General features: G+C 40.4%; 1 protein-coding gene across 2 annotated transcripts in view; it reads left to right on the plus strand.

Moving 5' to 3' along the window:
• Nucleotides 1–8,257, plus strand: part of mtg1 (mitochondrial ribosome-associated GTPase 1) — a 29,377-nt gene extending 21,120 nt beyond the window's left edge. For both annotated transcript variants that reach the window (XM_048616403.1, XM_048616404.1), the window contains exons 8-11: nucleotides 1,559–1,655; nucleotides 3,971–4,052; nucleotides 6,088–6,200; nucleotides 6,554–8,257. In XM_048616403.1, the coding sequence (XP_048472360.1) occupies nucleotides 1,559–1,655; nucleotides 3,971–4,052; nucleotides 6,088–6,200; nucleotides 6,554–6,651 (390 nt within the window). In that variant the 3' untranslated portion in view covers nucleotides 6,652–8,257. The remainder of the gene's footprint in view (nucleotides 1–1,558; nucleotides 1,656–3,970; nucleotides 4,053–6,087; nucleotides 6,201–6,553) is intronic.
• Nucleotides 8,258–10,917: the final 2,660 nt, after the last annotated feature.

Raw genomic sequence — 10,917 nt, forward strand, 5'->3', positions numbered from 1 at the left:
CTATTGTTAGCAACTAACAGTCCCCATTAACAACTGTTCACTCTCCCAGCCAGATAGTTATCAATTCCTTTGTCTGTGCAACTGTTCTTCTCTCTCTTTGGGCTCTATCCATTTACTCCTTACCCCTCTCCTCATCCTATCTTCTGCATATAAACCGGCATTTTCTTAGCTACCATCAGTTCTGAGGAAGGGTCACTGGACCCAAAACATTAACTTTGATTTTTCTTCACAGATGCTGCCAGACCTGCTGAGCTTTTCCAGCAGTTTCTGTTTTGTTTTTATTCCTGAAAAACCTTGCTGTGTATAGCTTTAGCTATTAAAACAGTATTAGGTGTATTATTTAGAAACAGGTAAAGGAATGCTGTGTCTGTAATCTTTATTTGGTTAGCATCGATCTTTTTGTTCCAGCCAGTTGTGGCCAAACGGAAGCTCTTAAACAACTCTAATGTTTACTTAACATTTAGGCTGGATTGTGAGACAAATAGAATGGAATAACAATTTATTGTCACCTGTATTTTTGCAAAAAAATACAGTGAAAAGTTTTATGCCGCCATATTTTGGTGTCTGCATTAATGACATAAGTCATAGATAAGATGAAAAAAGTAAAAATGAAGGCAAAGTTCATCTCAGATCAATTTCAGTTCAGGAAAAGCTGATTAAAACAGTGAATGCTGGAGTACCCCAGAAACAGTTGCTAAAGACCTCCATGCCTGGACAAGACTGCCAAACTGCAACCACCCCTCCGGGACAAGACAACTGCCACACCAGGCCAAGAGTGCCACATCAGGACAGGACCACGATGCCAGGCTACTGGAATGCCCTCAACGCTGGGACGTGACTGCCAAACCTGGAGATTGCCCCTCCAAAACGAGGACGCCACACCAGGTCCTCGCTGGTCTGAGACCACCGGGCCCAGGCTGGAAGCCTTCTTGTTGCTGGGCCAGGGCCGGGACAAGATGCCTTCTGCTGAAGCCAATAAAAGAGATAAGATGACAAATGGAAACTTTTTTTTAGAAAGAAGTAAAAGGCAGACGGAGAAGACGATCTCTGGACTCCTGTGCTACAGAGCCCACTCACTCCAACAAACAAACTTGAAACTGCCTGACTCATATCCAACCCACCCAGTCTGTAGTACTCATTGCACTTCAACAAATGCTTTAAAAAAATAAGTATTATCATAGATACTTTTGTATGGATAATAATAGACACAATTTCTCCTGGTGTCCTATCATGAAGAACTGAAGTCTCTTTAATTGCCATATCATTGTGGAGCTGTGCCGTATGGTAAAGGCTTGTGCTGGTAAATGGATTAGTCATTGTAATGGGCACACATGCAGAACAGCTGAAGATTTCACTTTACTGCGCCTGATTTTTAGTTGGTATATGCTACTAATGATTCCTCTTGAATTGCTTTCCCACCTTTTCAACCCAGAAGTAAAGTGTGCATTGTCACCCAGTTGCAAATTCAACTGGGTAGAATATATTTTTCTTGTCACCCTTCCTTGTCCTTCAGAATGGAAGATAGTTTTTTTTTAATTAATGGTGTATGTTTCCACAGGTCTGTGAAAGGCCCCTCATATATCTATTAGATACTCCTGGCGTCTTTTCTCCACGTATAGAAAGCTTGGAAGTTGGCATGAAGCTGGCACTCTGTGGTATGTTTTGACTTACTGTTTTTATTAGCAGGAGCCTATGCACTCTGAACATATTATGGAGGTAAACACTGGGAATTGTGAACAAATATGATGTTAACATTTTAAAAATGCATGCAGAGCAGAATTTCCATTCAGCATTGGGCTTATATCGAGCCGTGTGAAATTCTGTTTGCAAATGGTATGTTGGCCCTTATAGCGAGAGGTTTTGAGTACAGGAACAGGGATGTGTTGTTGCAGTTATGCAGGGCCTTGGTGAGACCACACCTGGAATACTGTGTGAAGTTCTGGTATCCTTTTCTGAGGAAGGATGCTCTTGCTCTCCAGGGAGTGCAGCGAAGGTTTACCAGGCTGATTCCGGGGATGGTGGGACTGACATATGAGAAGAGGTTGAGTCGGTTGGGATTGTTTTGCCGGAGTTCAGACAAATGAGGGAGGATCTCATAGACACTTATAAAATTCTAACAGGAGTAGACATGGTAGATGCAGGGTGGATGTTCCCGATGGTGGGTGTGTCCAGAACCAGGGGTCACTGTATGAGGATTCGGGGTAGACCATTTAGGACAGAGATGAGGAGACATTTCTTCACCCAAAGAGTGGTGAGCCTGTGGAATTCATTACCACAGGAAGTAGTTGATGCCAAAACATTGAATGTGTTCAAGAAGCAGCTAGATATAGCACTTGGGGCGAATGTGATCAAAGGTGATGGGGAGAAAGCAGGATTCGGCTATTGAGTTGGATGATCAGCCATGATTGTGAAGAATGGCGGAGCAGCTTGAAGGGCCGAATGGCCTCCATTCAATTCTATTCAAAGAACTAATACCTATTGTTCTGTCTCTAAAACATAACTTTATTACATCCCCAGTGCTTTAGCCATAGTGTGATATAGCATAACTCTGTACTGTAAATTCTTTCTGTGGCATTTTCACAGCTGGAGTCATATCTGGCATAAAGGAAGATGGTTGTGTTGTTGGAGGTCAGTCATTTCAGCTCCAGGGCATCACTGCAACTTTTTCAAGTTAGATACTTTCTAATCAACCTGTTCAGAGATGTTATTACACAGCTCTGGAGCAGGTGGAACTTGAGTGAGTATCTTGGCTCAGAGGCAGGGAGACTACAACTGCACCACTGGTCTCCCTAGCTGATGCCTGAGGCCCAAATATCATCAGCACTTCATTAACTTCCCTCCATCATAAGGTCAGAAGTGGGAATTTTAGCTGACAATTGCACAATGTTCAGCACCATTCATGACTCTCACGTATTTTAGCAGCCCATGCCTAAATGCAACGACACCTGGACAATGTTCAGGTTTGCATGACAAGTGGCAACTAACATTTGCACCATCCAGGCAGCATGCAATGACCATCTCGAATAATAGAAACATTACCCATTATAAAACAGAGAATGCTGGAGAAACTCAGCAGGTCTGGCAGCATCTGAGGAGAGAGAAACAGAGTTAACATTTCTGTCCAGTGACCCTTCTTTGAAACTTTGGACTTTTCAAGTTTTTGGACCTGAAACATTAGCTTTGCTTTTCTCTTCACAGATGCTGCCAGACCTGCTGATTTTTTCCAGCATTCTCTATTTTTATTTCAAATTTCTAGCATCTATAGTATTTTGCTTTTACAAGAATCTAACCATATTCCCTTGACATTCAGTGGCATTACCGTTGGCATTCATAAACATTCACTCTCTCCACTACTGACGCACAGTAGCAGCAGCGTGTACCATCTACAACATGTGCTGCGGTAACTCACCGAGGCTGCATAGACATCTTCCAAACCCATGACCAATGCCATCCAGAAGGACAAGGGCAGCAGATACATGGGAAAACCACTCCCTGCAAGTTCCCCTTCTTGACACTCACCATCCTGACTTGGACAATGTCTTGCTGTTCCTTTGGTATCAATGGGTCAAAATCTCATGGAACTCCCTCCCTAGCGACATTGCGGGTGTAACAACACCAAATGAACAGCAACAGTTCAAGGCATCTCACCACCCACCTTCAGGTGAGCTGTTAAACCACAGGCCCTGTCTGTGGATGTGAAAGGTCCCATAGAAATATTTAAAGACCCACGTAGAAGTTCCTGTAGTGGCTCATCAGTAGCACTAAGTAAAAATACCTGGCTATTCATCTCATTGCTGTTTGTGGAATTCTGCTGCTTGCCAACTGGCTGTTGGGAAGAGTGACTACACTTTGTTAGTACTTAATTGGCAGTAATCTACTTTGGGATAATGAAAATCCGAAAAGTGCTGACTCGATGCAAGATTTTTCTTTCTTTCTTATTTAGTGACTTTGTCATTTGCTTTTCCCACAGGAACAATATTGGACCACTTGGTAGGAGAAGAAGTAATTGCAGATTATCTACTTTTCACACTGAATAAACAACAGAAGTTTGAGTAAGAGTTATTTTACAGCCACGTTTTGAAATAAATTAATTTCCAAAGGTTCATACACTGGTCTGAATGTTGCATTTCCACATACTGCAGTCTGAATGGAAAGGTGTATTTTTTTATAATAAATACTCAGGGCAATGAGTCTTGGAATTGTTTGGATAGTTACCTCTAAATGAGGATGAACATGTCAGTTAGTTTCTTTCTGTTTCATTCGTTAATCAAACAATTAATAAATATTCATGTTCTTTATTTATAAGTCTCTATGTCCCTCTCTGGCTGCAATCTGTATATGCTTGATGGATGGGCAGATAGAAAGGGGATAGAAAACTCAGTTCATTGTTGCATTCACGTTTATGTCATTTGAAAATGTGTACAAGAGCCCCATCTCTGTTACACTCTGCTGTAAAACGCTGTTACTCAGTAGATAATCAGGTGGCCCTGCATCAACAAAGCTCGGTGTGTGGGGAAATGCAAACATGATAAATGGATGTCCATTTTTCTTAGTCTGGACGATGATAAGCAGACTATCATTCCTGTGATCCACTTTTGCTGGTTTGCGTGGAACAGATTTAATGTTTCTGTGAGTGGGGTGTAACGTTTTACTCAGTGGAGGAAAACCGTCCTGGTTCCTCCTTCTAGTCACTATTCACCTGCCTGCAGCTTGGGAGTATGACAACATTTGGTAAAGATGAGATCAGGCAGTTCCACATCCCAATCCAAAGGTATTCCTCTCTCTGGCTCCCACAGGTTCTCCCTTTAACCCTCCCCGTAAAAAGAATTCCCATCATGGCAGCTGGCCCAATTTAAATTCAGTTAATTATTCAAAACGAATCTGGACTGTAAGGTAGTCTGAATAATCATGACAATCAATCTTAATCATTAATTGTCATAAAAATCCACCAGTGACCTGATGGTTCCTTTAATAACCTGTGGAGGTTGAAGAGCTGTGATAGTGGGTGAGGGTGGAATGGAGTTCAGTGGCGGGTGGCGTAAGACCTGAGGGAGCAGAACAGGAGGATAGAGGATTTATCTGTTTAATCCACGTAGTTTCCAGTACAAAGCACTTGCCTTTCAACTGGGTGTTTGGGTGTTTCAGGGCAGGATTCAGGCTCCGAGGTTTGGTCAGTTAGACTACACCCATTACTAAGGAAAACACAGAGATTTAAAGAGGCCATACAGCGTTTAGCACTTACTCCGAGCTCTAGAGTAGCTGTTGCTGCCTTTGAGCTCAAAAACCCAAGATTTTGGCTGGCAACTTCACGGGGGTGGGGGGACAGGTGGCGGTCTTATTCGATAGTTTGAAACCCCTCCGATCTCAGGGCAATTAGAGACAGGTATCTGAAAAAATAAACTAAAAAATACGTCCACAGCAAGCTCCCATAAACAACTGTTAGACCAATAACAAATGATCTATTTTTCTTGATGCTGATTGTGCAATGATAGTGTTCAGAGCTTCACTGCTATTTGAAAAGTGTCATCGGATCTTTTGCACCAATTAAATCGTAGAATCCCTACAGTGTGGAAGCAAGCCATTTGGCCCATTGGGTCCACACTGACCCTCCGAAGAGCAGCTCACCCAGACCCACTTCCCCACCCTATCCCTGTAACCTTGCGTTTCCCATGGGTAATTCACCTAGCCTGCATATCCCTGGACACTACGGGCAATTTCCCATGGCCAATCCACCTAACCTGCACATCTTTGGACTGTGGGAGGGAACCAGAGCACCCGGAGGAAACCCACAGGAGGAATGTGCAAATTCCACACAGACAGTCACCTGAGAGTCGAATGACTGGGTTGCCCAGTTTGTTGCCCTCACCCCAATCATCCAAATGACAGGGATTCTCCAGCATTTCCTCAGTTCTGAGGTGTCAAGCCTAGATTGTGTGCACAAATACCTGGACCAGTACCCTACTGTTTTAAAGTGCAACACTGAGCCAAGGCTGGCACTAAAAACAAAGCATTCATTAGTTGTTTATGAAATAATTGCATTAGATTTTGTTTAAGATTGTTCAAGACGCTGCTGTGTCTGTCTTTCAGTTATGTTGACCGATACCAGCTGGGAGAGCCCTGTGATGATGTCCAGACTGTGCTCAAAAAAATAGCCGTAAATTTAGGCAAGACACAGAAAGTAAAAGCCATCACTGGTGTTGGTAGGTAGTGATTATCAAACTTGTACTCCTTGCTGAAATTAAATCTAATTTGTTTACAAAAGTAAAAGGCTAGTGGAGATAAAATATGTTATCAAAAGATCATGATTAACCCCCGTAAATCATTTCAGACATTACAGTGATGCTTATCTGTTGTGATATCATTGTATATTTGTATCAAATAATTAAAAAACATACATACTTTTTCAAGTTGAGTAACAATTCACACTTTGGAATGAAATACCAAAATGTTTTAGTGTCTCCTTATTAATAATTGACGTGATTAGTTTCTGATGGCATTTGATTGAAGTTACACATGTCTGGATGAAAATAACTGTCCATGCTGCAATTTCTAGGTGATGTTAACATTCTCATGCCAAACTACAGTGCAGCTGCATATGACTTCATCAGAACATTCCGGAAAGGTGAACTAGGAAAGGTCATGCTGGACTGATGTGAATGCATCCGGTTTTAAAAGATGAAGAGCAGAAAAATCTTACAAACGTTTGGGATGGCCAATGTTTCATTGTGGGAAAGGAAGGTCTACATCACGATGTAAAAGAGCACTATTTAAAACACCTTTCATGTCATGTGAAATACTAATTTAAAAAATGAAAGCTGCCTCACTGATGAACATATGGAGCATGGTTGCTTTATACTGAAACTTCAAGCATTCCATTCTCAGTAAGAGTTGAGAATACAGCTAACAACCAAATAAAGCAGGGGACTCATGTACAAATGCCAAATGTTTGGAAACAGCCTGAATAAAATACTCATTACAAAATAAAGAACTAAACAATGAATCCATCACAGCCTGACACTGCTGCCTTTTCAGATCAGGTTAAAAAACTGAGAGTAGTTGTGGCTAAAAATATGCTGTTTAGTTTTCTGCAAGTCGGTCAGGATATCGACGTAGTCTTCTCTTAATTGGGTTACATGAAGAAGTTTCACAGTCACCCCTTTGTGTCAAAATTAAGAAACTGATTAACTTTAATTGCGTTTTTGAATATTAGTTAACACAGCAGAGGCTGACAGTATCACAGTAAGATTTGATTTGAATAAATTAATGAACTTTACTAGTATGCTCAAGTTCGTTATAATGGTAATATTTACATTATCCATGTTAATGCAATACCTTAGACTCAGTAACTCCTTTCCATTTCATTTCCTCTTGTCTTTCGTGTTTATCATTGTTAAGCAAGTATATATTTTTTTAAAAGTTATTTAATTCCATCTTTTGCAACTTTTTTTTATTGAATAGCTCCTCACGAGCATATGTGCCCCTTCACTACCTCCTCGCTTTCAGTTAATTATCTTTATTGTCCAAGATGAATTGTGGTCTCTGTGTTAAAAGTGATTTTTGAAATGATTAAAGGTTTGCATTTGCATAAAACGTGGTCAGTTATTTTGGTATGTCCTCTATGTGACAGACCTAAATTTGCTCTGCATTGACCCAGATTCATTCTGCATCCACTGGAATTTTGATACATTTTTGTCCCTTCATTGTAGAAACTTCTGTGACATTAGACTTTCCTGGTTCACTGTTGTGTCCAGCAACTGCTCAATCCATTCTTCTAAGGTCACATTGTACAGTTGAATATGGAATATGTCGCAACACGTTCAAATTCTTTCATCCATTCTGGGTGTAGAAACTGTATAGTTATTTAAATCAATATAAGACAGCACTAACATCACATTAAGAAACTTAATGCATCTAATTTCTAAATTCACTTTAGTTTTAATGCAGGTCCAAATGACATGTAATTCCTCTATGGCAGCTAGAAGACACCCTTTGTGTAGGTAACAGTGGGTATACTCCAGTGACCAAAGGGATCCAGGACGGTATGCCCACTGTCCCCTCCTGCTCTAGATAGTGAGTACTACAGTGATTGTTTTTTCAAGACATTCAGCTCAAACATTGAACAAATTTTCAACAAGAAATGATGTGCTTTATTGTGAAGCTTGGGCATCCTGGCTAGATCACTATTTGTGTGTTTCTATCACATTGATGCTGTGTATAAAATGTGAATTAAACAGTACAATAAAAATTAGTTCAAGCAGTTTTGAAGTTATCACATTATTTAGCAAAAATAGTTCATTTCCCCTGACCTATATACTTCCATTATATATTTTAACATGTCATAAAGTCATAGAGCTGTACAACAGGGAAACAGACCCTTCGGTCCAACTCCTCCATGCCAACCGGATATCCTAAATTAATCTAGTCCCATTTTCCAACATTTGACCCATACCCTTCTAAACCCTTCCTATTCATGTACCCATTTGGATGCCTTTTAAATGTTGTACTTGTACCACCCTCCTCCACCTCCTCTGGCAGCTCATTCCATACACGCACCACCTTCTGCATGAAAATATTGCCCCTTAGGTCTCTTTTAAATCTTTTCCCTCTCATCTTAAACCTCTGCCCTCTAGTTTTGGACTCCCCTACCCGTGGAGAAAGACCTTGGCTATTCACACTAACCATGCCCTCATCACTTTATAAACCTCTATAAGGTCACCCATCAGCCTCTGACACGCCAGGGAAAATAGTGCCAGCCTATTCGGCGTCTTCCGTATAGCTCAAACCCTCCAACTGCAATCCTTGTAAATCTTTTCTGAAGCCTTTCAACTTATAGTAAGGAGCCCAGAATTGAATGCAGTATTCCAAAAGTGGCCTAACCAATCTCTCATGTACAGCCGCAACATGATCTCCCAACTCCTGTACTCAATGTACTGACCAATAAAGGCAAGTGGACCAAATGCCTTATTCACTACCCTGTCTACCTGAGACTCCACTTTCAATGAACTACGAACATGCACCCCAAGGTCTCTGTTCAGCAACACTCCCCAGGACCTTACCATTAAATGTATAAATCCTACGCTAATTTTCTTTACCAGTACTATACTAGGCCATTGTTATGCCATAGTTTAAAGAATGCCATGCGAGTCTGCTTTCACATATAGCCATCATCAGAAGGACTCACAACAAACATTGTCAGATCTTGAGTGTAGTAATCTGAAAGAGAATCATTTGACAACCTTGTTTATTTTTGTCTTTCTTCAGTACTAATGAGATCCCAGTACACAGCTGTTCCTTTATTGCACTTCAGACTCCACATCTCAAAATGTGGAGGAAGTTAATTAGAGGGCTAGAGAATACTCACGTCCTCCCTTAACCTGTTCTGTTAAAAATGCCCATCACTGCCTTCCACAAATTGCTAACTGTTGATTTTATTTCATTGTATCTCCTAATATTTTCAGTCTTACTGTTGTCTTGCCCTTTGAGACCTTCGTAATTAACCAAGATTTTTCAATTTTAGAAATCACGTCCTGACCACTGCCTAACTAGTCAGATGTGTTGGCATGGAGGAGATGATGGTCTGTAAGTTTATGCAGCTAGTAAAAGGATGCCTTATAGCCGGCATCATGAGCCCATGAGATTTTGGATCACAAGCTCCTAATCAGGAATGGCTGCCATGAAGCCCCAACTGAATGCTGACAGTTCTAAGACCCCTTTAAATGTTTACATTGTTTTCTGTTGGTGGGTGTCAGCTAACAGATCTTTCTGGCCTGATTGCTGGTACGAACAAAACCTGTAATAAGGGTTTTTTTTAATGCTGTAGTTTAAACAATTCCCATCATAATGAACTTATCTCTATAACCACAGTTAACTCAGAAGATAACCCCTTCTGCCATTTCTCAGCAACTGAAGCTGCCCCCAACTTTCAACAATAAATTCGAGGCATTAAAGAGGGGTCACACCAGGATAAAAAAACCCACAGCATCCATAAAAATGCCTGCATTGCTACAATCTTTGTACTAAGGACATCAGTGAACTGTCTGCTTAAATGGTCTCTGTCCCTACAGTCAATGCTAACATCATCTTATGGTGCAGATCGTTCACATACTGGCCATGTGGCCACAAGACAGATACGATGTGTCCCATTCACACAAGAATACACCCTGTGCCTATTTTTTTCAATGGAATAATTTAATCTTCCTCACGGCCAACTAAAATCGATCCTTTTAATGGTAAAACACTGTACATTAAGTCTTTTATTGTAAGGAAATATTTTTCATACAATGAAGGGATCACAAAACAGAAACCATTACATACTTCTAACAATACAAAGTATTGGGGCATATAATGTTGCATGTAATTAATATGATTTTAGTCTACGCAAGAAAAGTTTCAAATATTTTGTCACTTTACAATTTACGAAGTATATAAATTCACCAAACAATGCTTTCTCTGTAACAATACTCCACAAAGCAGCTTAGAGAGTAGTTATCATTTTGAACACTCCCTTTGGACTGTACATAAAATGGAAACCTGTTCTTCCCAATAACATTACCTTACAGAATATTATTGGCAGTATTGTTATAACTAAATTATTGGTTACTATATAAAATGTTTGAAACATCACTTTCACTTTTGAACTATCAAAGAAACTACAAATAGGTTACAAATCTATTCACAATACAAAAGCAAAACACTGCAGATGTTGGAAATCTGAAGTAACACAAAAATGCTGGAGAAATTCAGTAGATCTGGCTGCCTCTGTGGACAGAAACAGAGGTAATGTTTCAGGCCAATGATATTTCATCAGAACTGAAGAGAAATAGAAATGGAAGATCTATGATCTTTATCCCTCCAGCTTCCCCACCGCCACTTGAAAGACTTACACTGAGGAACATAGTATGCCATTCAGCCCATCAA

The sequence above is a fragment of the Rhincodon typus genome, chromosome 34 (assembly GCF_021869965.1).
Source record: "Rhincodon typus isolate 14 chromosome 34, sRhiTyp1.1, whole genome shotgun sequence".
Classification (NCBI taxonomy): domain Eukaryota; kingdom Metazoa; phylum Chordata; class Chondrichthyes; order Orectolobiformes; family Rhincodontidae; genus Rhincodon; species Rhincodon typus.